This window comes from Muscardinus avellanarius (assembly GCF_963383645.1).
Source record: "Muscardinus avellanarius genome assembly, chromosome: 19".
Taxonomy (NCBI): domain Eukaryota; kingdom Metazoa; phylum Chordata; class Mammalia; order Rodentia; family Gliridae; genus Muscardinus; species Muscardinus avellanarius.
The window spans coordinates 47,148,159-47,175,816 of NC_137805.1; the positions used below are offsets into that span (position 1 = coordinate 47,148,159).

Below are 27,658 nucleotides of genomic sequence, written 5' to 3' on the forward strand. Positions count from 1 at the left end.
CTATTCACATGCAAAGTAGTCCTTCAAGGGGGCAAAGAGGTGTCTGATGACTGGTACACTCCAGGACCTCCCGAGCAGCTTCTGGCGGGCACCTCGGCCCATGTTGGAAACGTCTGTGTAGTGTGGAGGAAAGCCGAAGATCCTGGGAAGGAGCGGGGTAAAAGAGTCAGAAGTGTCAGCACTCCAACATGCTTAGCATTCTCAGGAAAGTCGGCATGTCCCCGGCTACTAATCTTGGCACCCAATTTCTTTGTACGATCCCTCCACTGAGGACCCCACTGAGCCTTCAAATAAGAACCCTTCTCAACTGCGTGCACTGGCTCTTCAGAATACTTGTTCATAAATAACTGACATGAAGACAGGGCTCATCCAACAAGGGACTGTTTTGTGCAGCTCCAACACTAACAAAATGCTCCTGGCACATATTTTGTGTGAAGTAACCCGTGTATGAATGAATACCTAGCAAGTCATGTATCTTTTCTTCAAAACACAATAATGAGGGCAGGTGTGGTGGCAAGACGCTTATAATGCCAATACCTGGAGGGCTGAGTGAGACAGGATATGGGGTGTAATTCAGAAGCACAATGCCTTTAGAATTCGATCCCCAGTAACTAACATGATGAACACACACACACACAAACACACACACACACACACACACACACACACACACACACACTAACAGAAGTTAAGCAATTTCCTTAAGAAACAAGCATCTGACTCAGGTGAAACCTACAGAGTTACACCAGGCCTGGTTAAAGAGGTTACAGATATGGTGAACTGCAGTATTATAACCCAGTACTAAAAATAATTATCAATGGGCCAAGAAATTAATGGGGCAACACCTCAGGCCCTCATCTTGCCATCTGTACCACCCTCCATGTCACAGCTATGCCAAACACTTTGTGTTGGTATCTCAAAATCCAGAAGAATCGAGCCAGGAGCTGGGCGTGGGGACGCACACTTATAATCCCAGTACTTGGGAGGCTAAGAGAGGAGGATCACAGTTCGTGATCCTCAGTGAGGCTCTCAGCAACTTACTGAGACCCCTTTTTAAAATAAAAAATAAGAGCCGGGCGTGGTGGCGCACGCTTGTAATCTCAGCAGTTGGGAGGCTGAGACCAGAGGATCGTGGTTCGTGGACAGCAAAAAATAAAATAAAAAATAAGGCTGGGGGCTGCGGGTGTAGCTCAAAGGTAGAATAACCCTGGGGTTAATCCCCAGTATCACCCAAAAAAAAAAAATCCTAAGAATCCACAGCTTGGATGGGGCAAGATTGCCCATTAGCTTTTCTTTCATACTAAGAACTATTGATATAAAAAAAAAAAACCAGAACTGAAATATTTAGAATGAAAATATTCTGTATAAAAGCTTTTGGAAGCCAGATGTGGTGGCACACACTTGTAATCCCAGCATTCGGGAGGCGGAGACTGGAGGATAGTGGTTCATCGACAGCCTCAGCTACTTAGTGAGGCCCTTTGCAAGTCAGTGAGACCCTGTTTCAAACATAAAAAGGACTAAAAAAAAATAGGGCTGGGGGTGCAGCTCAGAGGTACAGTGCCCCTGGGTTCCACCCCCAGTATTACCAAAATAAAAAATTGTCTTTGTAATCCAGCCAAAAAAGGGGAAAATTCATAGCATTAAACTACATTATTGGCACAAAATTTGTTTAAAGGATAAAACGAAATTATACAATCCTCCAAACTCTGAAATCCTAAAGAGACAAAATTAGTTTTCAATAAAGGGAAAAGGGAGAAGGCAGGCTGTGGCTAGCAACCTGGCAGAAGAATGTTCTGAGAAAGAGCATTATGGTTTTCTTTAGCTGGCTCCTCCTGGGTCCTACATCCCAAGCTGTCGGCAAAGGAAGATGCCAGAGCAGTACTGGGACCCTAACCTCCTCATGCACTATCCAACTCTAACTCTGCAGCTAACTTCTCCCAGCCTAGGGCCCGTGAGCATGGAAAACAGAGGCCCATCAGTGCAGCCAGCCTTCTTGCTCCCTCTCAGCCTGTCGACGCCCTTTCCTTCTCCAAGTGCGGCCTTGCTCACCTCTCGAGCTCAGTGCACCACAAGAGGTCTTCTTTGCCATTCATGACAACAGGGAAAAGTTGGTTTTTCCCCTGTTTGATTGAGTTCGACTTGGTGGTTATTGTCTGTACCTTCTTTAACTGGAGAATAAAATGACATCATGGGGTGAGCACAGAAAAAAGGTTCCAGGTGGGATCAAGGCCCGAGAGCCAAGGAAATACAGAAGAGGAAGGTCAAGTGTGGGAGACAGGTGCAGGGCTAAGCTTGCAGAAGAGAAAAACCAGAACATTTTGTGCCTCCCACAAAGGCCAAGATGATAATGAGCAGGAGATTACTCGGGGGCCAAGAATACAACATGACTGATCAAGCAAGAGTCGAAGGAAAAATGACAAACACAGGAGGTGGCCAAAGTCTGGATAAGTGGACCTTTGCTTGATGCAGCCCATGAGAATTGGGAATTATAATCGGGGCATTATATTTATCTGCGACTTGACAAGAGGTAATCTTATTTTACTTTTTTTTTTTTTTTTTTTTTGCAAAATCGTCAATTATTCTTATTCCTGGAAGGGGCAGTGGGATATTCTGTCTCTACGTATCCAGGATAACACTTGGAAAGCCTCATTGTTGGTTGTCATAGTGAGGATTTGCTTCCTAGGAACGTTTCCTTCTCTCAAGTTGAAGAACGGGAGAGAATGATTATATGGAGAAAAAAAGCCCAGCACCAGGGAGTCACAAGAGGGGCGCAGGTACCAGCCACCACCAGGTCATCTCCCCACTTAGGGGCACCAAGTGTGTTTCCCAGAGGTGGCAGTAAAGGCTGTTTAAGAACACATCTTACCTTTGCTGTCCTATTGAATTCCAAGCAGTCCTGTAGCTCGAGCTTATCATTCTTTGATGCTATCACGGGCCTGGGAACAGCCAAAACCCATTACTTTCTACCATCTGCAGAGGTCCACTCGTAGGTACCTTGCAAGGTAGGAGGGAGGCCTCGGCAACAAAAATGTGCCCTGGCAGGAAAGGGGCTTACAATACATGAAAAACAACCCAGGCATGAGCTGTGTGCCGGCCAGGGCTATACTAGCCCCTGGAGGGAACAAGGCCAGTGTCTAGCTCCCAGCTGTGAGAGGAGCCGCTCATCTGCAAGCCCACCACTCAGGAGGTCATGACTGGAGAGTGGCAGTTTGGCGGGCAGGCTCAGCAACTTAGAGACACTACTTCAAAATAGACAGATAGGGCCGGGGGTATAAGTAAAAGTATGCTGTGTTCTATCCAGTTCCAAAAACTTGGTCGGGCTCACGGAGGAAAGCAGGGAATGCTGGAAGGATTAGGTGACCCTCCCCTGAGCCCATCCCCACTACTGACTGGCTGAGGGACTTTAGAAAGGCCTGACAATTTTTGAAATTTTATTTTTTGAAATTTGGATTTTAAAAATATTTATTTATTTATATTTATTTGTTTGTTTATGGTATTGGGGATGGAACCCAGAGGCCTTCTACCTTCCGAGCTACACTCCCAGACCTATTTAATATTTTATTTGGAAACAGGATCTTGCCAAGTAGCTGAGAGCCACACTACGCAGCTGATGCTGGCTTTTAACCTGCGCAATCCTCCTGTTTCAGCTTACCAAGTGTGGAGATTACAAGCATGCGCCACCACACCCAGCTTTGGATTTTTTTAATTTTTTAAATCTTTTTTGCAGTGGTAGGAATAGAACTCAGCCTCTGACATGCTAGGCAAACACTTATCAAGCTACACTGTGAGCTGTGGGACTTTTTTTTTAAAAAGGTGAGAAACTTTGCCAGGTGTGTGGTGGCCCATGCTTATAATTTTTAATACTTGGGATCCTGAAGTCAGAAGGATCACAGGTTCAAAGCCAGCCTCAGCTACTTAGTGAGGCCCTCTGCAACTTAGTACGTCCCAATTTCAAAATAAAGAATAAAATATAAAGCTGGGTATGTAGTGTGAGGTAGAATGCCCTTGGTTTACAAAAATAAATAAGAAACTTCAACTGGACCTATGTGGGTCTACTTGATGTAATTATAAGTGGTTTACTGATTAGGCTCCAGACTTGTAAGTGGGCCAAACTTAACTTTCATTTTGCAAATGAAGAGGAATAGGGAAAGCGATAGAAACAAAGGAGTTGAGCAGGTTTGCAGCAGCAAAGAGCAGAAGACACGTGCGGAGGTGATGACCACAGCAGTCTGTGCTGGGGACTTGGTGGCCAAAGAAAATTCAGACATGAGAATGGAAACTACCCAGGAGAGGCCAAGGAACCACACAAACACAGCCCTAGACTGCAGATTCCCTTGACCTCACCTGCTAGGTACCCAACTAGGTATCCAAGGCCACCCAACCCCAATTCATGGATTCTTCCTGCATGAACCTAAGGTAGCTGAGCAGTCAGGAAGTGTGTCATTCCAGATCTAAAACCTGTACACTAGATGATTTGGGCCTGAACTTCTTCTGCTTGACAAACCCATCCTGTAATTCTACAGATCATAGCTTCAGCCAGGACCTCAGCTCACACTCCACTAACCAATGTGCAAGCAAATATTACAAGTCCTGCCCTCAAAATAGGTGACTCTTCCTTGCTACCATAGGACCGCCATGCTGTAGATCCAGAGGTCAGCATTGGAATTGAACCCAGGGGCTTCTACCTCTGAGATACACACCCAGACACATATTTTTCACGTGAAACAGTTTTATTGAATGGAAATTAACTAAATTGTTGAGGCTGGCCTCTGAACCTCTGATCCCTCCTGCCTCTGTTTCCCAAGTCCTGGGATTACCCGTGTGTGCCACCAGGCCTGGCTTCACCTGTTTTACTATGATAGTACCTCCTATAGCACAACACAAAAATCAGCCACGCCTCTTCCTTTGGCAGTGAAACCATCTCACTGCCAACCCTTGTTGTTGTTCACCCAGAAACTAGCAGGAACCTAAGACATAATTCTTCTCAGCTGCTTAAAACTTGTGATTTCTCACACCTCAGTACAGTTAAAAATGGTACCACATTCAAGCCCCACAGAATTTTATCCCATACCTGGAGTTCTTTCTACCCCTTCTTTTACAACCAATCCTGTCAGAGGAACACTTCTCCAATGCAGTGGGAAAATGTCCCCGCCACCATACCTGAGCCCTTCCATCTGCCTGGGATATAACGCATGATCCGAATTTTAATTTATAGCCCTCATGGTATGAGAGAGTATGAATCCAATGCCGACCTGCCCAGTCAAACACACTGAACCTTTACTGTCCTCTCTACCCTTCCCCCTTTGAGACAGCTTTGATGTTTGGGACAGCCATTGACATTGTGCCCACCACAGAAATGGCAGCACTAAAATAGTGCCTGGCAGTTTCAAACATGGACGTGTTATCTTTGAGCTACTGCAAGACCTTGCCAAGAAATTACCTTACTTCCAATACTTCCCTCTAAAGAACACACATTTGCAACTCTGGAATGTTGTTCTTGAAACACATGGTAGATAATTATTAATCCTCATCAAAGCTGTATGCTCTCCAGGTGTGGTGGCACATGCTTTTAATCCCAAGAAGGGTTGAGACAGACACAGGAGGATCACAGGTTCTAGGTCAGCCTTGGCAATATGGCAAGATTCTCAGCAACATAGTGAGGGCACATTTCAAGACAAAAATTTTTTAAAAGGTAGAAATGCCCTTAGTTAAGAAAATCTCTATCTCAGCTCTGCCACCTGGTTGATCACTATAGGCCTAGCCTAGGTTACTTCATCTCCAGGGCAGGTGGAATGGCACATTTAATAATATATCTCCATTTCCCAGTGAGTACTGGTAGGGTACAACAGGGGAGAAGAGGTAAGGTGTAGACATTTCAACAATTACACTTATAAGAGGAATCCACAGCATGGACTTGTCCCAGCATATGGGACAGACCCTGGCCCATCTGTAGGTTGAACAAGTAAACCTTAAGAAGTCCTGGCTTGAGATTCCCAGGCATTTCTGGACATCCTAATACCTCAAATGGTGGAATGCCAAAGCTGATTTATATCTATTTTATCTACTTTACCTGTCCCAGTCAAAGCCCCTTGTTACCTGTTCATCCCAGGTAGGTTGCCCCAAAAGTATCGGGCCCTGTGAGCAGCAGAAACTTTGATGGCATCGATCATCACTGGATTACACTGCGGGAGAGAGAAGGGGAGCTGCTAGGAACCCAGAGATCAGGTGTGCTTCAGGAGGGCTTGACCTGTGCAGGTAACAGGTCTTCTTCTGGCTATGGAAGGGGCAGTGTCCCTAACCATAAGAAGGCCAATTGTACCAAGAGGCTGGCTTAGGATAGAACTAATGCTTCCATGCTTACTGGGGCTTTAAAGATCAAACCAGATGCCTGGGACATGGCATATGAAAAAATGTGCTATACAAGGACCTCACAGTGGACATGCTGCCAGTCAAGGTCCTGGCTATAGGCAAACCTTGTGGCTGGTCACCAGCAGCTGGGATCTAATAACATGGACACAGCCAGCCTAGTACCTCTGTAACACTTATGATATGTTTGAGTGAAGTATACAAAAAGCATCTGCTACAGTGCTTGATGGGGTAATGGAATCACCCCAATCCCAAGAGTGGCCAAGAACGAACAAGGATTATAAAAAGAACTCTCTAGGGTAAAAGTTGAGTCAAATTGCATTGGGACTATACAAAAACAGATCTATTTCACTATTGCCGACTTCTAGTAGTTAGGGTGACGTTAGAAATGTTTCCCATGAAGCCAGGTGTGGTAGATTACATATGTTCCCATGTAGCCAGGTGTGGTAGGTCCCAGTACTTGGGAGACTGAGACTGAAACAGAAGGATCACAAGTTCATGGCCAGCCTCAGATACCATGGAGTAGACCCGGTTTCAAAATAGAGAATAAAAAAGCCAGGCATGCTGGTGCATGCTTGTAATCCCAGCATTTGGGAGGCTGAGACCGGAGGATCGCAGTTTGAGGACAGCCTCAGCTACTTAGTGAGGCCCTCCACAACTTAGCGAGACCCTGAATCAAAAACAGAAAATAAAAAATAGGGCAGGGGGTAGCTCAGAGATTGAATGCCCCTAGGTTCCATCCTCAGAACCACAAAAAATGAAGAAACAATAAAAATAGGGCTGGGGGGTTAGCTCAGAGGTACAATGCCTCTGGGTTCAATTCCAAGGCCCATATATAAAAAAAAGAAGGAAATGTGGACCACCCCTGACCTCCAGATGTAGCCACACCCTCCAAGGGACTGGAAAGAATTCAATGTTGTAAGACTTTGGCGTCAGCAGGGTCTTCCTGTCTAGGTTGTCTTTGACCATCAGTCCCCAGGGCTCTGTTACCTCCAGGAACCGTGAGATGTCCCTCTTGTCTCCAACCTTCATGGCTACAACATTCTCAAACATCCAGAAGAATGGTCGATCGTCACCCTCCTTGGGGCGTGAGTAATTTAACAGATGGTAGAACTCAAAGAAGAGACGGCCGGTGCCCTCTGAGCCAACAGAACAAAGCAGGGATCCATTCAAAACCTTCAATGCAACCCTCCCTCCCTATCCCTAATCACTGAAACCCGGTGGCCGCAGCGATCCACAACTGGGCTCACACCTAACATCCCTAGTGACTAGGGAACACAGGCAGCAGAGCATGGCACTGTGTAGCTTCTGTCCCTGTGGGCCCTAGATGTAAACAGGCTGTGGACAATGCTGAGGCCCCTGAGGCTCTGAGTAAGGGCGGTGGAGAACAAAGAACTCATTTACAGTGCTGTTCCACCTTACCTGCACTCAGCTGTCATACGGTCTCTGGGGACCCCAGAAAAGGGACTGCTCACCATATAGGCCTTTCCTGGCAGGATTCACATTTGATAGGTCATTGCACGGGCTTCCACCGATCACCAAATCAAACGGGCCCCATTCTTCAATCTGAGGGGCAAAGACAGCCAGAGTCAGGGAGGGACGAGGCTGAAGGTCAGGATGCCAAGATTCCCAGGTAACCGGCCAGAAAAGTCCAATTCTAGAATCTTAGGTTAATTTACTTTTTGGTTGTTTTTTTGTTGTTGTTATTGAAGTACTGGGGATGAAACCCAGGGGCATTCTACCTCTGAGCTACACCCCCAGCCCTATTTTGTTAGTCTTATTTTTGAAACAGGGTCTCTCACTGAGTTGCTAAGGCCTCACTAAGTAGCTAAGGCTGTGCATGAACCCTGAGTATCCTCCTTGAAAATGCTGGGATGACAAGCAAGCGTGCGCCACCTAGTCCAACTTGATCTACTCTTTTGTTAGTCTAGGAGGCTAAGGCCAAGTACAGTCTGAAGTATAGCCCAAACCTATTTTGTTTTTATTTGAAAGAGGTTCTCGAGCTCGCTGGTGTTTGATGCTTATAATCCCAGTGCTTTGGGAGACTGACAGGAGGATCACAGGTTGACAGGCACCAACTACTGAGTGAGGTTCCTTTGTAAGACCCTATTTTAAAAGAGAGAATAAGCTGGGCATGGTGGTGGCTCACAGTTATAATCCCAGCACTTGAGAGAGTGAGACAGAAAGATAACGCAGGTTTGAAGCCAGCCTCAGCTACTTAGTGAGGTCCTTTGCAACACTGTGAGACCGACCCTGTTTCAAAATAACGAATAAAAAATAGGGCTGGGGGTGTAGTTTGGAGGTAGAATGCCCCTGGGTTCAATACCCAGTACTGCAAAAAGAAAAAAAAAATAGAGCCAGGAATGGTTTAAGACAGGATCACAGGTTCAAGGACAGTGTCAGCAAGTAGCCACTCTTAAACCTAGCTAGACCCTGTTTACAAATAAAATTAAGCTGGGAATATACCTCAAAGTTAGAGTGTCCTGGGTTCAATCCCCAGCACCAAAAAAAAAGTAAAATAAAGAATAGAAAAGAGAGCTAGGGTATAGCTTGGAGGAAGGACCACCAAAAAAGAGGTTTTCGACTAGGTATGGTAGATGCCTATAATCCTAATGCTTGAAAGGCTGAAATAGACTGGGACAGGCTCAGCAACTTAGTGATTACTCTTACCAATTTAGAGATACCCTATTTGAAAAACAAAACATAAAAACTGGGCTAGAAGCCGGGCGTGGTGGCACATGTTTGTAATCCCAGCATTCGGGAGGCTGAGACCAAGGATCGCGGTTCATGGACAGCCTCAGCTACTTGGTGAGGCCTCTGCAACTTAGTCAGAGCCTGTTTCAAAATAAAGAATAAAAAATAGGGCAGGGGGTGTAGCTCGGAAGTCAAATGCCCCTGAGTTCTATCCCCAAACCCGCAAAAAAGAAACAAAAGAAAAAAATTTGTGGCTAGAACTACAGAGCAGAATACAAAGCCCTCAGAGTTCAAACCCCAGGATCACATTAAAAAAATGAGGGAATCACTAATTTGCTGAGGTTGGCCTCAAACCTTAACCACCCCATTTTAGACTCCCATATACTGGGATTACAAGTGTACAAGCATACAAATCACCCAACCTGACTCAGCTCTAATGCTGAAGATAACCCAGAATTAGCTGAATTATTTCTAAGCTGCAGGTCCCACCAGTCCCACCTTGAATCAGGGGTCTCATCTACCAACAGCCTGGGCCCCAGGAATGGAAAAGAGGGGAGGGCCATTTCAGAGTGTGGAGGGGGATAGGGAAAAGGAAAGAGGAGCCACATCAGGGAACCGAGCCTCACATTTTTCTTTGTGATGTTCCTGACATCGTTCACATATCTGATGCGTCCCTGATGTTTAACAGTTCCAACAGCGATGGACTCTTCACACACTTCAGAGGCAATGTACTTTTCCACTTTAATGCCCAATTCTTTGAGGACGACATACCCTGTTAGTAGGCCCAAGTGGACAGAAATGAGTGTTGATGACCACATCAGATCGCTGTTATTACTCTGGTAGAGGTCACAGGTTCAAAGCTCGTCCTCAATACACCCATTTGCACCTTGGGCAAAGCCCACACTGGCTGTGCTTACACCAAACATGCAGAAATCTCAGAAACACAGCCAGGTGTGGCAGCACACACTTGTAATACCAGTACTTGGGAGGCTGAGAAAGGAAGATGGCAGCCTCAGCTACTTAGTGAGGCCCTCCACAACTCAGTGAAAGCTTTCTTTAAAATAAAAAATAAGATGGGAGGCTGAGACAGGAGGATCCTGGTCCAAGGACAGCCTCAGGTCCTTATTAAGGGTTTCTGCAATTTAGTGAAACCCTGTTTCAAAATGAAGATTAAAAATTGGGCAGGGAGCCAGGCGTGGTGGCGCATGCTTGTAATCCCAGCATTTGGGAGGCTGAGACTAGAGGATAGCAGTTCGTGGGCAGCTCAGCTACTTAGTGAGGCCCTGTTTCAAAATAAAGAATAAAAAATTGGGCAGGGGGTGTAGCTCAGGTCAAATGCCTCTGGGTTCCATCCCCAGCACTGCAAAAAAAAAAAAAAAAAAAAAAAAAAATTGGGCAAGGAGCCAGGCCTAGTGGTGCACACTTATAATCCCCGTGCTTGGGAGGCTAAAAAAGGAGGATCACGCAGGTTTGAAGCCAGCTGAGGATGGCTTAAGAGACCCTGTTTCCAAATAAAATATAAAAAAATAGGTCTGGGAGTGTAGCCCAGAGGTAGAAGGCCCTTGAGTTTCATCCCCAGTACTACCACCAAAAAAAAAAAAAAAAAAAATTGGGCAGGAGATGTAGCTCGGAGGTAGAATGCCCCTACCTCCCAGGGCCTCACTAAGTAGCTGGGTTCTATCCACAGTACCGCAAAAACATAAATAAATATATAGGGCTGGGACAGTAGCTCAGATATAGAATGCACCTAGGCTCAATTCCCAATACCAAAAGCAAAACCTCAAGAAACAAAAAGAAGCCAAGACTAAGGGTGCTATCAGTTGTTGCCTATCTCCAAGCCAATCCATTTTTTAGATGTAAAAAATTATTCATCCAGGCGTAGTGACACACTCTTGTAATCCCAGTACTTGGGAGGCTGAGACAGGAGGATCGCACAGGTTCAAAGCCAGCTTCAGCTATTTAGTGAGGCTCTGAGAAACTTAGTGAGGCCTGCTTCTAATAAAATATTTTTAAAAAATAGGTCTGGGAGTATAGTCTGGAAGCAGTAAGGTCCTGGGGGTCCCATCCCCAGTACTACCAAAAAAAAAATATTCAGACACATGTACTTAAAAACATGTAAAAACAAAATGCAACACATAAGCATCCTTTCAAGATGCCCAAGAGACCAACACAGTGTGGATAAGGTAGAACTACAGAGAAGGGGTACCCAAGTTACCAGCAGGACCCCAGGAACAGGCCTTACACTTCCCAGTGGCTCCCTACACTGTGGCAGCAGGGCATTCTAGCTGATGTCTCAAACTTACCTGTGGCGATTCCATCAAACAGGGACAGAACTCTAATGGGCCGCCTTCGGGCTGCAGGAATCGCAGGGTACAACTTGGGGGCTTCCTGCCAGATACATTGGAGAGTCAAGGTGAAGGCGCAAGGTAAAAAGCCAAGAAGACAGCAGCTGCACTCCACCGAACCTCAATGGGGATGGCCGAGGGGGAGCATGTCCTGTGTCAGCCCATACTGGCTCAGAACGGCCATTCTATCCTCCTTAGACATGAGGCACAGCTGAGGGTCCTTCAGATGTATACAGAGACATGACCCTAGACAGGAATAACCTAAGGAGTCCTGGTAAGAAGGGAAATTTAATCCTACTAAATTTGTGTGTGTGTGATATTGGTGATGGAACCCAAGGGCATTCTACCTCCAAAGCTACACCCAGGCCTATTTTTTCTTATTCTTTATTTTGAGACAGGGTCTCACTGCATTGCAAGGGCTTACTAAGTAGCTGAGGCTGTCCTTGAACCACAATCTGTCTCAGCCTCCCCTCCCCTCCTGTGTCAGCCTCCCAAATGCTGGAATTACAAGTGTTTGGCACCACACCGGGTGATCCTACTAAAATTTGAGAGAATCAGGAGCATGGTGGCTCAAGTTTATAATCCCAGTACTTGGGAGGCTGAGAAAGGAGGATCACAGGTGATGCTGAATCAGCAACATAGTGAAGCCCTTCACAATTTAATGAAATCCTGTTGCCAAATAAAAATAATAGGGCTACGGGTGTAGCTCAGAATCTCCCTAGTTTCCATACCCAGTACCACAAAAATCTGAAAGAAAGCCCTTGGTTTCCCTGTCCTGGAGACAGCTAATTTCTACATTGGCTTCTGTCATTGGAGGCACATGTGGGGAAGCCAGAAAGAACTGCCCACGATAGGCATAAATTAGAGACTCTTGACAGTTCCATTTAAATGTTGGCCCTTTCCTCCTTTTGTGAGAATTCCAGAACCCTGTAGCCCTGGAGACTGTGCTTACGTATTCAAGCCCCGTGTCGGTGGTGAAGAAGGCCTGGAGGCGCACGTTCCAGTCCTTCCTGCGCCGCAGGACGCCATGGCAACGCTGGGGGAGGCACATGTAGCAGCTCCAGGGCTCCTGCAGCTTGGCTTCCTCCGCAGTGCCTGTGCCCACGAGCACCTCCAGACACTCCACGCAGAAGCACCTGTGGCCAGTCCATAAGAAGGGATGCTCGGGAATCAATCAGCCCGCTTGCCTGAAAGTCTCCAGCCTTGGAAAGTCCTCAGGATCCAAGCTGTTCAACAGCATACCTCTGTCCCCATACACAGAGACCTTTGCACACAAAGGTTCCTCCTGTCCTAGTCAGATCGCATGGACTCTATGGATTCCTGGCAAGTTGGGAAAGCTCCAGGGAGGGGAACCATCCCTAACATACCCACACCCTTTCCCTCACACACCCGTGTATCATGTGTACTACCTATATGTTCTACTAGAAAGACATGTAAAGAACAGCCACAATACTGACTCTGTGACCTGCTCCCAGGTCATCTTAGTCTCAATCCCTGGGCCTGGGTTTGCATCAAGCACAAGCTGCTGCCTTTAGGCTAAATAACTAACTGGGTATCATCTGGTAGCCTTGGAGGCCCAGATCATGCCCACAGGGCCCAGTGCTCACCGGCAGCAGCTTGTGTTGCTACAGAGAAGCAGCTCGCGGCCCTCACAGCACACTGAACAGTAGGACTGGTAACCATCATCATCATACATGTAGAACAGTTCCTGGAAGCGATCCTGCAGTCAGAGAGAAACAGCTATGAATCCAGAGACCACGGCTTGCCAGGATGGGGACCAAGGACACAGTAAACCTCTGGAGGCCTTTACAAGGATAAGAAGGAAAGAAAGGGAGGTGTGCTGGAGGACTCCAGGTGCTATTTTTTGGTAAAGTACAGGGGGTGTCATGAAATAGGGGCAGAAAGCACAAGACAGGGATAGGAGGACTCACCCGGCATGCCTGGCAGAGCCCACCCTCGAAGAGTGGGTGGAAAGACACTGGGTTTTTCCTTCCACAGGACAAACAGCTATCTGTAAAAAAGACAGGGTCACAGCTTGTGGCATTTAAGCCTCTCAGCAACATGCTACAATCTCTTATGTTTTATCCCTTTCAACCATGTTTCAAAGGTGCTATCTGTTTCATTGACTGAGAAAGTCCACCTGACACCAACAAGCAAGTTCTACCTAACAGGCAGAACAGGTCCAGAGGAAAGAGGTAAAAGATGAGGGCTCCTCCAGCAGGCCAATGTGCTTTGAAGGCCTGGTGAACCACCATAAAGACTAGGACATTAGCCAGGCATGGTGGCGCACGCTAGTAATCCCAGCATTCGGGAGGCTGAGACCAGAGGATCACACAGGTTCGAAGCCAGCCTCAGCTACTTAGTGAGGCTCTCAGCAACTTAGTGAGACCCTGTTTCCAAATAAAATATAAAAATAGGTCTGGGAGTATAGCTCGGAGGTTGAAAGCCTCTGGGTTCCACCCCCGGTACCATCAAAAAAATAAAAAAATAAAAAGGAATAAAATAGGGCTAGGATGTGGCTCGGAGGTAGAATGGCCTAGGTTCCATACCCAGTACCACAAAAAAAAATTGTGAAATGAAGGACAACATTAGGCTGGGAAGCAAAGGAATTATGGACCCTACAATATACCCTCTGTATTCCAGTAGGCCTGTTCCCAGCAGTTTTGAATGAGTTCACAACCAGGATAAGTAGATCAGAAATTATAACAATGTTCAAATTTTCTAATCTTTATCTAACAGCTAGTTACAGTTCCTGTTTGGGAATCATGGCCTCCTTAATCTGTGTCAGATTTTATGAACAGGTTTTAAAATAGAAGGATCTATCTCAGCTTCTATTCTGTCTCTTCCAAACCTACATGCTTGCTTCCATCAGAGGCAGAATCAGTTACACTGGGTCTACAATGTGCCATCATCTGAGACTGGGGAAAAAGTCAGCCTGCACTAGATGGAGGCTTGGGAGTTAACCCAGGCAGGATAAAGAGGCAAGAAGAGGGTTGCACCCAAGCAGGGCTGGAGAACATTACCATCCAGATTGCTCTTGTTGTTGATAACATCTGAAGCCATTTGTTCTGTGAAGCAAGAGGGAGAAGGCATTAGATGAGGTCAGGAGTTGTTGACCAGCAAACCATACTGGCCACCACATGCCATTGCAGAGTGGCCAGCACAACCTGCTCCTGCAGACAACGGGCACCTGGTCCCCAGACTTCTGACTCCCAAGTCACCTCGGGTCTGATCTTCCTCCCCACGGTCCTTGCCATTGTTATAGCAATTGGTCTTCAGACGCTTGGGTGGGGGACAGTAGTCAGAAGTGGCCGAGTCATCTGCTGTACGTCTTCGACTCTTGTTCTCTGTGAAAGGTAAGCAGACCAAGCATTGTTGGAGCCCACAGGGAGACCACCAGGACAAGACCCAGGTAGCATTTGACAGGATCTGTCTGGCATTTTTTTTTTTTGGGGGGGGGTACAGGAGATTTAACCTAGGGGCATTCTACCTATGAGCTATATAATAACCCCAGCCCCATTTTATATTTTAAAAGTGTCTCACTAAGTTACTGAGGCTAGCCTTGAACCTGTGATGCTCCTGCATCAGCTTCCAGCTTCCCAACAGCCCATGATGGGGACCTAAAACAGGAGCCACCTCAAAACCTGAGGATGAGAACAAACAAATCTCCTTGGCCCCAGCTGAAAATATTGCAGCAGGCTCAATCCACTTATCTGAGCAACTTAGTGGCTGAGGTCCCAGATTTCCATTGAATGGTAATTTAAAAATCTCACAAGGAATTCAATGCAATGGTGGGCCATGAAATGATGTGCCATAACACAGACAGTCAGGCGTGGTGGCACACACTTGTAATCCCCACATTTGGGAGGCTGAGACAGGAGGATAATGGTTCGTGGACAGCCTCAGCTACCTAGTGAGGACATCTGCGACTTAGTGAGACCTATTTTTTTTTTTTTTTTGTGCTGGTGGTACTGGGGTTCCTGGAAACCCTTCTACCTCTGGACTACACTCCCAGACCTATTTTATATATGAAACAGGGTCTCTTAAGCCAGCGCGGCTGGCTTCGAAACAGCGTGATCCTCCTGTCTCCCCCTCCCAAGCGTGGGGATTACAAGCATGCGCCACCACGCCCAGCTGTAAGATCTATTTTCAAAATAAAGAAATAAAAAATAGGGCTAGGGGTGTAGCTTGGAGGTAGAATCCCCCTGGGTTCCACCCCCAGTACTGCAAAAATAAATAAATAAAATCAACTTCCAAAATATAAATTTTATCAATTTCGTTAATTTGTAGTCCATTTACAATTGCTAATTGTATTTAGTTAACCTATATTGAGTTAACAGGGATCATTTCCAATGAAAACTTAGCATCAAGCCAGGCGTGATGGCACACACTGGTAATCTCAGTACTTGGAAGGCTGAGACAGGAGGATCGCAGGTTTGTGCCAGTCTCATCAACTGAGTCAGTTCCTCTGGAACTTAGTGAAATCCTGTTTCAAAATAAAGAATAAAAATAGGTAGGGGGTATAGCTTAGGGGTAGAAGGACCCTGGGTTCAACCACTAGTACCACAACAAATAAGTAAATATAATCTCAGTCAACAAATGTAGTTTTATCAAAGTAATATTTTTAGTGACAAAATGACAATTCAGTGTTTTTACTATTAATGTTGAGAAATAAAGGGGAAAGCAGAAATCCCGTGTTCAGAAAAGGCTGGAGGATGTGCACCCACAATGTTAACAGGGGTTGGGGGCAGTGAGGCTGGGCAGTGAGGTGAGAAGGGGGTTCAGGTTGATTTTAAGAAATTCGATTCTTTTATAGTGGTGACCGCTGCACATACCAAGAATAAAAGCAAAGAAAATAGAACAGTCAAATGATGGGAAGGGAATACCGTATTTCCTTGATTCTAATTTCCTAGTGCCTGAACGACGAACCTTCGACTTATTAACCACTTTTTGAGGGGGGGAAACAAAAGAGAAAACATGATATTAAGTGTATGGATCATTAAAAGACATCCTGTGTATCAGGACAGACGAAATGTTAGGACATAGCCTATCTTTATTTTTTAAAAAACACTCTCTCTAGTGGACAGTTTCATTTTTTGGTTTTTATGTACATTTGGATTCCTTTATTTATGAAAAGGGTGTTTATGAAGATTGAATCTTGATTCCTGCTTATTCAGTCTCAATCACAGAAGTGCCTGGAGGCCAAGACAGACTAGTGCAGCCTTCGTATGCTGGATGCACAGGTGCAGGGCAGCTGGGCAGGACCAGGAGCAGCGTGGGGGGCACTGCCTCCAGGCTTCCTCCACCAGCAGTGGCAGTAGGCACTACCTAGGGGACATTCCTACCTGGTTGCTTGTTGTTGGGTTTGAGACCCTCAATCCCAGTGGGCTTGAAGCCCCCGTGGGCCCAGTCCAGCATGGGCTTCAGCCGGCCCTCCAGCGAGTCTCCAGGGCTACTGGGGAAGGTCTTGCCAGCTCGCACCCGGGCTTTCTGTCAAGACATAAATGCAGAATCTGTGCTGTGTGGGGGCTGGAGAGGGGGGATCCTCCCCCACCCAGTGATTCCTCCCATCAGCGCCTATGTCCCTTCACACAAGGCTCATTCATAGGCCAGGCTGTCCTGGGCTATGGCATATTATGGTGGAAGCCCGCCTGAGCAGAGAAACAGGTGGGAGGTGGTGTTGGGGGTTCATGATAATCTTTCCCCCAGGTCTCTAAGAGATATCAAAGTATGAATTTGTCCCTGTAGGAAATAAGTGGTCAGTCCCCTCCCCCAAAAGAGAGGATTCAGTTGATATTATATAAGAGACCCTCTGAACCTTGTCTAAGAGGCACCAGAGTTCTTGTAGTTAAACATCCTTTATTGGACTGTGAGGCTGAACATGTCTAAGATCATGGAAACTAGCAGATCCAAGCTCATAAATGCTGCCTCAACCAAGTCAAGGTAGGAGGGAGAGCTCGATGATTCACAGGGATTAACATGGCCCAGAGAACACAGGAGGATGGGTGGCCACAGCTCCTGTCCAATCTGGACCTTGAATCACAAGAAAGAGGTTTCTTTTCAATCAGGCCAGCACCCTTTCTCCCGCACCTCCCCGGCTGCCCTGCTCCCTCCCAGGTATCCTGCAAAGGGGGTTCAGGCCTGGCTTGAGCAGGCCTCAGGCTTCCTCCCTCACCACTACCCTTGTTACCTCCAGGGCGTGGTACATGGCTTTCCGGTAAGAAACCAGTTTATTGAAGGTGGCCTGGTTAAAGTGCTGGCTGAACAGTCCCAAAGCCACAAGTTTGTCAGCAGAGACCTAGAAGAGAAAAGACACTGTCAACATCCATCTGTGCTTGTATTTCCCAGAAGGTCTGGGGACAAGATTCTAATCCAAAGGAATGGAAAGAAAAAAGCAAAGAAATAGTACATAGAGTACTAAAATCCCAAAACCAAGAGGCAGGTGACTCTTTACTCTTCAATATGTATGTGACTGCATGTGCATGTGCTCATGTGTACACACACATCAATGCACACATGGATGCATGCAGCCCTCCATCCCATTATAGCACCAAGGTTTGTTTCAGAAGTTCACCATGAGCCGGGCGTGGTGGCGCACGCTTGTAATCCCCGCGCTTGGGGGGCAGAGACAGGAGGATCGCGCAGGTTTGAAGCCAGCCGCGAGCGCTGACTTAGGAGACCCTGTTTCCAAATAAAATATGTAAAAATAGGTCTGGGAGGTCTGGGAGGTAGAAGGACTTCCAGGGACCCCAGTACCACCAAAAAAAAAAAAAAAAAAGTTCACCATGGATGCTTTTTTCAAGGTTTTTCGTGTTCTTACCTCTTTCCTGAACATTCCTGAACATGAGGACAACAGTCAACTCTTTAGCATTATGAAATTATTTCACTTTAGAGAGCTAGGCAGAGCAAGAATTTTGCTATGACACGATTTTCGTTGTAGCTCAGGTCTCCACATGCCGGGCGCCCAGCCACGCATAAACAGTGAGCAGGCCAAAATGAAGGTGGGCGCTGCAGGCCACATGGGACACCCCAGGATCGAGTGCTTACTTTCAGAACCCCTCGACTTTGTACACGGAGCCTGACCTCTGGGAGGCATTGGAGAGTGAGACGAAATTGCCAATCACCTCAATTTTCATGGGCAGCACACAAACACAGGCTATGAGGAGGTTGGGCCCTTCAGGACTAAGCCAAACCCATACTGCAATCTCGTCCCATTCAGCCTCAGATACTATCTTGCAAAGCACATTTTATGTCTCACTGGAGCAAGGCTGACAATGTACCATCCTTCCTTTCCCAGGGATGGGTACCCACGCAACCCAGCATTAGATGCGTCAGAGCCAGCATAGGCCCAGGACCCTCATCCTGCTGCTCCCTCTGCTGTTCAGAGAGATAGCCTGCAAGCAGAGTGTCCTATGGGCTGCTCCACAGCTTTGTATCCTAGTCCTTGTAAAACTTTAATGTGCTTATGGGAAATGGCTTCATTTACATGCCTGACTGGGTGGGGGGCTCAGAATCTTCCCCAGAGAAATAAATCCAGAACAAAAAAAAGTCCAAAACAAAACCCAGGGACCTTTCCATCACACTGTCCCCTGCAAACAGACTGAGCTCTGGGCTACTAAGAACCTAAGTATATGCATAAAATTATTAAGAATTTTTCCTCCCAACAATGTCAAAGAATAGGAACCAAACTTCAGGTCTGCAGTGCCCTGGAGGCCCTCCGTTGCCCAAGACTCACCTCTGAGAACTTGCCATCACCAAACCACTGGACCCATCGCATTCCAGGTGTGGCCTGGCGCTTAGAGGTAGCCTTCCAGGACACCACGAGTGCAGGCCACCAGGAGAAGCCCTTGATCTTTCCCCATACAAGATCCCCTATTCCAAACTCCTTCCCATCCTGGAAGAAACACCACAGGAAAGAACCACGTCAAGAAGAGAAGAAATAAGGCCAGACATGGTGGTGCATGCTTGTAATCCCAGTACTTGGGAAGCTGAGACCGGATCTCAGATTCAAGGACAACCTTAGTAAGCAGTAAGACTCAACTTAGTGAGACCTTGTTTCAAAATTTAAAAAAATAGGACTGTGGAATATAGCTCAGAGATGTACATATGTATATATGTATATATGTGTGTATATATGCATAGAATGTATAGATGTGTAGATGTAGAGAATGACCCTGGGTTCAATCCCCACTACTACCCTACTTGCCAGGCATGGTAATGCATGTCTGTAATCCCACTACTTGGGAGACAAACACAGGATTCCAAGTTCAAGGACAACCTTAGCCTTAGTGAGACCCTGTTTCAAAAGTTAAAAAAAAAATTGGCTGGTTGTGTGACTCATGCTTATAATCCCAGGGTTCAGGAGGATCACAGTTCAATGTCAGCCTCAGCTACTACTAAAGGCCCTTTGCAAGTCAGTGAGACTGTCTCAAAATAAAGAACAAAAAATAGGGCTGGGTGGTGTAACTCAGAGGTAGGATGTCCCTAGGTTCCATTCTCAGTACCATAATAAAATAAAACATGGGAGAGCCAGGTGTGGTGACGCATTCTTATAATCCCAGCACTTGGAAAGCTGAAACAGGAGGATCATGAATTTGTGGCCAGCCTCAGCTAATTAGTGTGGCATTATGCAACATAGTAATACCCTATTTCAAATTAAAACATAGGCCTTGGGGTGGTGGTAGAAAATCCCAGGTGCCACAAGGAAAAAAAAACGAATAAAATCACACCATGCCCAATTCACAGACTCTTGAGTCCAAAACAAAGCTTGCAAGTGAGGAGCTGGCTGGGGCTGAAGCTCAGTGGCAGTGGCACAAATGCAGGTTTAGCATGCGGGAGGTCCTGGGTTGACCGATGCCCAGAGATGAGGAACTATAAGACCCAATTGGGCATGGGGGCACACAACTATAATCCCCAAACTTAGAAGGCTGACACGGGAGGTTCAGACATTTTAGGCCTGCCTCAGAAACTTGGGAAGATGCTTCTGAACCCAGTACTTGGAAGGTTGAAACAGGAGGATATATGGTTTCCCAATGAGCCTCAGCTACTACTTAGTGAGGCCCTTTAGAACTTAGTGAAACCCTGTTTCAATATAAAGAATAAGCCGGGCGTGGTGGCGCACACTTGTAATCCCAGCATTCGGGAGGCTGAGACCTGAGGATCGTGGTTCGCAAACAGCCTCAGCTACTTTCAAATTAAAGAAAAAAAAATTTTTTTTAAATATATATAGAGAGAGCCAGGCATGGTGGCGCACACTTGTAATCCCCGTGCTTGGGAGGCTGAGACAGGAGGATCACACGGGTTCGAAGCCAGCCTCAGCTACTGAGTGAGGCTCTCAGCTACTGAGTGAGACCCTGTTTCCAAATAAAGTATAAAATAGGTCTGGGAGTATAGCCCGGAGGTAGAAAGCCTCTGGGTTCCACCCCAGTACCACCAAAAAAAGAAAAAAGAAAAAAAAAAAAAATATATATATATATATATATAAAAGCCGGGCATGGTGGCGCACGTTTGTAATCCCCGCACTTGGGAGGCTGAGACAGGAGGTTCACACGGGTTCGAAGCCAGCCTCAGCTACTTAGTGAGGCTCTCAGCAACTTAGTGAGACCCTGTTTCCAAATAAAATAGAAAATAGGTCTGGGAGTATAGCCCGGAGGTAGAAAGCCTCTAGGTTCCACCCCCAGTACCACCAATAAATAAGAGAGAGAGAGAGAGAGAATGAATGAGAATAAAAATAGGACTGGGGTGTGGCTCTGAGGTAGAATGCCCCTGGATTCACCCCCACTACCACACACACACAAAAAAAGAATTTGGGTTGTGCTCAAGACACAGAATTATCTCTGGGTTCACCAGGCATGGTGGCGCAAACTTGTAATCCCCGCACTTGGGAGGCTAAGACAGGAGGATCACACAGGTTCAAAGCCAGCCTCGGCTACTTAATGAGGCTCTCAGCAACTTAGTGAAACCCTGTTCCCAAATAAAGTATAAAAAATAGGTCTGGAAGTATAACCCAGAGGTAGAAAAGCCCCTGGGTTCCATCCCTAGTACCACACACACAAAAAAAATTATCTCTGCATTTTCCAGTAACCTCTCAAAAGTAAATACTAAAAATATGTAAGCAAGCCAGGCATGGATGGCGGTGCACACTTGTAATCCCAGCACTTGGGAGGCTGAGATAGGAGGATTACGATTCGCAGACAGCCTCAGCTACTTACTGAGGCCTTTTGCAACTCAGTGAAAACGTGTCTCAAAATAAAGAATTAAAAAAATTGGGGCTGAGGGTGTAGCTCAGGTAGAATAACCCTGGGTTCCATCCCCAGTACCACCAAAAAAAACTAACAAACAAAAAACCCAGCATTATGATAAAAACATGTCATTAGCAAGGTGTAGCACCAGCGTTTTCCGTCTTCATTCAGGGTCTCGCCAGCCCTCAGCAGTACCTGATACTCGGCGCTGTCTGTGTCTCTGCTCTCTGCGTCCCCCTGCGGGGTGTCCAAGTTCTCCTGCTGGCTGTCCTGGCCCGGGCCAACGTAGGGGGTACTGCTGCTCTGGGGTGTCACATCGTCATCTGTGAGGTCGATGGTGAGGTAAGGGCTGGCAGGGGACGGCCATGGTGAGCCCGTGGGTGCTGCTGCCCGCCGCCTCAGGGACTGTGGGCACAAGGACACAGGTTAGCCCACAACAATGTTTCCCCAGCATCCTCCCTGGCAAAAAAGAGAAGAAACAAGGTCAAGTCCACCTGGGAAAAGTTTCCAGGAAGTAAGAGAAAATCATGGTAACATCCAGAGAAAGACCAGAGACACGACGGGGACAGAGGCACAATTGAGAGGTAAGGGGCCCCGTGTGGTGCCTACTGTGCACCTGAATCTGGAGTCAGAACAGAGTGTGCTCAACACGCTGGGGCTGCCAAGACAGCTGAAGATACTAAGGAAATTCTTGACTTGAAAGAGTGGATGCTAGCTCAATTCTGATGTGGCCAAGAACCCAGATCATGAGGAATTTTACACTCCCAACATAATTCCAATCAGGACCAGGCCAGGAGAGAGGCCATCTGCTTTCAGAGAAGCATAACCCAAACCCAAGAGAAAGGAAAAGCAAGATTCTGAAATAAGGCCAAGTGTGAAGAAGAACACAGCTGTCCACCAGTGCAGACCCAGGCGGAGGCAGGGGCTTGGGAACCAACCCTAGTAGACAGGTACTCCACGGGGGGCTCGTCCACGTGCGCGCGGCCCTGCCGGCCTCGAGTAGAGCGCGGGGAAGGCCTGTACCTCTCCCGACTTGAGGCACGGTTGCTATTTCGCGTTCGGACCTGGAAGCAAGAGAGGATACGCACCAGGCCTCAGATGATGGGAGTGCTGGGGATTTGGGGCAGAGGTGAGCAGAGAACAGCAAAGAGACATGGTGGCCTCAGGCCGTGTTTTTTTGTTTTGTTTTGTTTTTAATTTTTCCAAGACAGAAAAGGAATCCTTCAGCTGTATATTTTCTTGAAATGGCAGGAATTTGGGTGCTACAGTCCTGTGTTCAGATTCTGTGGGCAAGAGTTGATGTGTCTTGGGGAAATCTCATGTTTAAAATGCGATAATAAGCTGGCAGACTCCTATAATTCCAGTACTTGGGAGGCTGAGACAGAAGGATGGCAGGTCGACAGCCTCTAATAGTGAGACTTTAAGCAACCTAGCAAAAACCCTCTTCCAAAATGAAAATTAGAGCTGGGGGGGAGCCAGGAATGGTGGTGCATATTTATAATCCCAGAACTTGGGAGACCAAGACAGGAGGTCACAGGTTCCAAGCCAGCCTCAGCAGCTTAGTGAGGCTCTCAGCAACTTAGTGAGACCATTTCCACATAAAATATAAAATAGGTCTGGGGGTGTGGTCCAAAGGTAGAAGGGTTTTTTATCTCCAGTATCACACACAAAAAAAACATAGGGCCAGGGGTAGAGCTTCGCAGTCTCACACACACAAATAGGGATATAGCTAAGTACAATCCCAGTACTTGGGTGGCTGAGACAGAAAGGTCAAGGCCAGCCTCAGCAACTTAGGGAGACACTATTTCTTGTGTGTGTGTGTGTGTGTGTGTGTGTGTGTGTGTGTGTGTGTGTTACTGGGAATTAACCCCAGGGACATTCTACCTCTGAGCTATTCAGCCCTATTTTATATTTAGTTTGAAGCACAGGTGTCACTAGGTTGATGAGTCTCACTACTTGCTGAGGCTGTTCTGGAACCTGCAATCCTGTCTCAGCTCCCCAGGTACTGGGATTACAAGCATGTGCCACTGAGGCCCAGATAGAAACCCTATTTCAAAATGAAAAGGGCGCCAGGCATGGTGGCGCAGTAATCCCCGCGCCTGGGAGGCTGAGACAGGAGGATCGTGCAGGTTTGAAGTCAGCTTCAGCTAACTTAGTGAGGCTCTCAGCAATTTAGTGAGACCCTGTTTCCAATAAAATATAATAGGTCTGAGAGTATAGTCCAGAGGTAGAAAGCCTCTGGGTTCTACCCCCAGTACCACCAAAAAAAAAAAAAAAATGAAAAGGGCTGAGTGTATGAGTCGATGTAGAATGGCACACTGGGTTAAATATCCAGTACTAAAACTAAAATAAAAATAGCCAGGCATGGTGGCACACGCTTGTAATCCCAGCATTTGGGAGGCTGGGGCCGGAGGATCGCGGTTCAGACAGCCTGAGCTACTTAGTGAGACCCCGTTTCAAAATAAAGAATAAAAAACAGGGCTGGGGGTGTAGCTCGGAGGTAGAATGCCCCTGGGTTCCATCCCCTGACCCACAAAAAAAAATAATAAAATTAAAAATAAAAATAAAAAATAAAAATAAATGGGGGTAATAGATAACATACCTAAGGGATTGGACGTGGAATGGTTTTTAAAGGTCTGTCCAAGTATCAGTCTGTCTCTTACAGACTGGGTAGTCAAACACAATCATTGTTTCCCCTGTTTTTTAGACCTCAAACTCCTTGAGCCACAGAATCCACCCAAAATAACAGGTTCCATCACAGGTAACTGGCAACTGAGCTCCCTGCTCTGCCAATTCTACAGCCCTGTCAAGTGGAAGGAAAAAACACCCGAGAAGATCCCACAGTCGGTGAGCCTTGCTGCTCATTTTCCAAATTTCAAAACATGTTCTCATCTTGTTTTTTAAAGCACCCAGACAGATCTCAGGCCCACCAGAAGTAGAAGGGCCTGACTCCTAGAAGAGCTAGGCATGTGGGACTTACTCCTGGGCTTTCAGACTGAGTCCTGGTTTCCCGGAAGAGTTTTGGCATGACTGGAGTGTCCGAGCCATCCCCGTCCTCCCCTTCACCATCGACAGTGCCATCAGCATCTCCATCTCCATCCCCTGTCAGATCCTTTGCATAAGATGAAATTGTCACGTCATTAAGAAGTCACACAAAGCCGGGCGTGGTGGCACATGCTTGTAATCCCAGTACTTGGGAGGCTGAGACAAGAGGATCGCCAAGTTCAGGGCCAGCCTGTTACTACTTAGTAAGGCCCTTTGCAACTCAGTAAGACCCTGTTCCCAAATACATAAAAAAAAAAGTGCTGGGGGTGTAGAAGTAGAGTGCCTCTAGGTTCCACCCCCAGTACTGCAAAAAAAAAAAAATAGTCAACTATCTTGTTTTGTTCCAAGAGAATTATAATTTGAAGACAGTCTAAGCAACAGAGACGCTCAGCAACTTAGTAGAACCCATTTAAAAAAATATATTGGTAGTGTTGCGTTGCTCTGAGTTAAGACCGCCCTTCAGGAAAATGCCCAGTATCACACAAAAAAAAGCAAAACTTCCTAATTTAATAAGTGATTTAAGTCGATGACGCGACACATCCCTTTAATCCTAATTCTTGGAAGGCTGAGATAGGAAGATCACAAGTTGAGGCAGCCTCAGCAATTTAGCTAGACTCGGTTCCAGCATAAAAAATGAAGAGCTGAGCACGGGGGCACACGCTTGTAATCCTAGCATTAGGGAGACTGGGACCGAAAGTTCGTGGACAGCCTCATCTACTTAGGGAGGACCTCAGCTACTTAGTGAGTGAGGCCCTCTTCAACTTAGTGAGACCCTGTTTCAAAATAAAGAATAAAGCCGAGCATGGTGGCACACGCTTGTAATCCCTGCGCTTGGGAGGCTGCGACAGGAGGATCACACAGGTTTGAAGCCAACCTCAACTACTTAGTGAGGATTTCAGCAACTTAGTGAGACCCTGTTTCCAAATTAAAAAAACATGAAAAAGGTCTGGGAGTATAGCCCAGAGGTAGAAAGCCTCTGGGTTCCACCCCCAGTACCACCAAAAAAAAAATAAAAAGAATAAAGAATAGGGCAGGGGGTGTAGCTCAGAGGTCAAATGCTCCTGGGTTCCATCCCCAGACCTGCAAACAAACAAACAAAAAAAACCAGAAAGAAAAAGACCAGAAGTATAGCTAAGAGTCAGAATGCCCCGAAAAAAATAAAATGACTTAAAACTATATCACTTTTCCAGATAGTCATTTTTTTGTGTATGGTACTGGGAGTGGAACCCAGGGGCTTTTCTACCTCCGGGATATACTCCCAGACCTATTTTTATATTTTATTTTGAAACAGGGTCTCACTAGGTTGGTGAGAGTCTCATTAAGTAGTTGAGGCTGGCTTCGAACCTGTGCGATCCTCCTATCTCAGTCTCCCAGGAGCTGGGATTATAAGTGTGACTCACCATGCTCAGCCAGATAGCAATTTTTCTAAGTCTCCGGATGTCTATTTGATGAAAGCTAAAAGAAATGCCTCTGAACCCTGAAAAAGTAAGAGGCAGTACCTGAGTATAACTTAGCAGACTAGAAACCTCCCTCTTGGACAGTCGGGAGCTGGATCTTCGACCTATGGAGGAAAGCACGGAATGAAGGGGCAAGTACTGCCGGAGAGCAGCCTCACCTACAGGGTTCTTCCTGGGGATGTGGCCTGGGGTCTCCTCAGACCAGCCATCCCTGGGGGTCACTCCTAGGCAGCCTGTCTCTGTAGTATCCACCCTGTGTTCACAAGGCAACAGGGCAAAAGGGTTATAGACATAATAGGATTCCAAACACGGCTGAAAGGACCAAGAAAGGTGCAGTCCAATTCTATGAGCACAAACTAGTCAATTTGGGGTTTGGGATGCAGCTTATTGGTAAAGTCCCTAGTGCTTGCCCCGCAGGTATTCAAAACTATGTGTCCTTGCCGGGCGTGGTGGCACGCGCTTGTAATCCCCGCTTGTAATCCCCGCGCTTGGGAGGCGGAGACAGGAGGATCGCACAGGTTCGAAGCCAGCCTCGCTGGCTTAAGAGACCCTGTTTCCAAATAAAAATATAAAATAGGTCTGGGAGTGTAGCCAGAGGTAGAAGGATTTCCAGGAACCCCAGTACCACAAAAATAAAAAATAAAAAACAAATCTGTGTCCTGAACATGCCAAAATATTGCTAAAAAGAGCAATAAATGTCAACTGAGTATCTGCCCTGTCAGCCACATTTCAAATGATTTTATGTGATGAGCAGCTAGAGGCCACTTTCCCCTGGGTAGAAAATTCTACTGGGCAGCATAGATGGGTCTCAATGATGGAAAAAATGCAGGGGGGTTCCCAAGCAGGGGAAGATCACCAAGTGATATGGTCTGGGGACAGCTGAAGAGGGCCCAGCAGGAAGCAAGCCACAGATGAAGGGGTCACAGGCAAACATCCCAGCCTGAGCCAGAACCTAACCATGGGGCTGGCCAAGGACAGGGCCCACTCTTGAGGTCCCGGCAAGGTGAGGGGGGCAAGGGGCTACTGTGGGATGAGGGAGGGCTTGGGCACCCACAGCAAGGCAGCAGGCTCTTCCAGGGGTGTGACAGATCCTCTCCCACCAACTCCCTGAGCCAGCAGGGCCCGCAGCCACTGCAGCTGCAGCCTCCACAGACCAGCAGCACTCCCCGGCTGAGCCCACCCACCTCTGCTCTCCGGGGTGCAGACAGCCTCCAGGACTGGGGGTGAGGGGGCGTCTCCGTTGGCGATGAGAGAGTCCTCCCGCCCGCTGCTGCCCTCCTCTTCATGCAGGTGCCTGGCGTCTCCCTTCATTGTTTCCTGTGGGAGGCTAGAATGAGCGGAAGGGTGGCAGGGGTGCAAGGCGCCACCCCAAACATCCTGCCATGGCCAGATGTCTTCAGGCCAGGAGGTCCATGACCCAGTCTCAGATGACACACTGCCCCAGGGCCCCTCCCAGGCTGCCCCATAGCCTGCCCCTCACCAAACTCGGAGGCTCAGGACTTGGTTCCAT

At 47.0% G+C, this 27,658-nt stretch overlaps 1 protein-coding gene across 5 annotated transcripts; it reads right to left on the reverse strand.

The window, feature by feature from the left end:
• Positions 1 to 27,658, reverse strand: DNMT3B (DNA methyltransferase 3 beta; the record flags this gene model as incomplete). Of its 5 annotated transcripts, none has more annotated exons than XM_080716824.1 (22): positions 1 to 142; positions 2,050 to 2,168; positions 2,867 to 2,936; positions 6,097 to 6,182; positions 7,357 to 7,505; positions 7,842 to 7,932; positions 9,687 to 9,832; positions 11,364 to 11,448; positions 12,358 to 12,541; positions 13,013 to 13,125; positions 13,337 to 13,416; positions 14,429 to 14,473; positions 14,627 to 14,752; positions 16,751 to 16,895; positions 17,596 to 17,703; positions 19,141 to 19,299; positions 21,842 to 22,051; positions 22,585 to 22,710; positions 24,627 to 24,758; positions 26,191 to 26,252; positions 27,333 to 27,465; positions 27,629 to 27,658. In XM_080716824.1, 22 exons carry the CDS (start codon positions 27,656 to 27,658, stop codon positions 1 to 3), a joined length of 2,541 nt encoding a protein of 846 aa, XP_080572950.1. The 5 variants fall into 5 exon arrangements, with proteins under 5 accessions (XP_080572950.1, XP_080572949.1, XP_080572952.1 ...); XM_080716823.1 differs by lacking the exon at positions 27,629 to 27,658 and adding an exon at positions 16,292 to 16,351 and having other exon boundaries at positions 27,333 to 27,459; XM_080716826.1 differs by lacking the exons at positions 2,050 to 2,168; positions 2,867 to 2,936.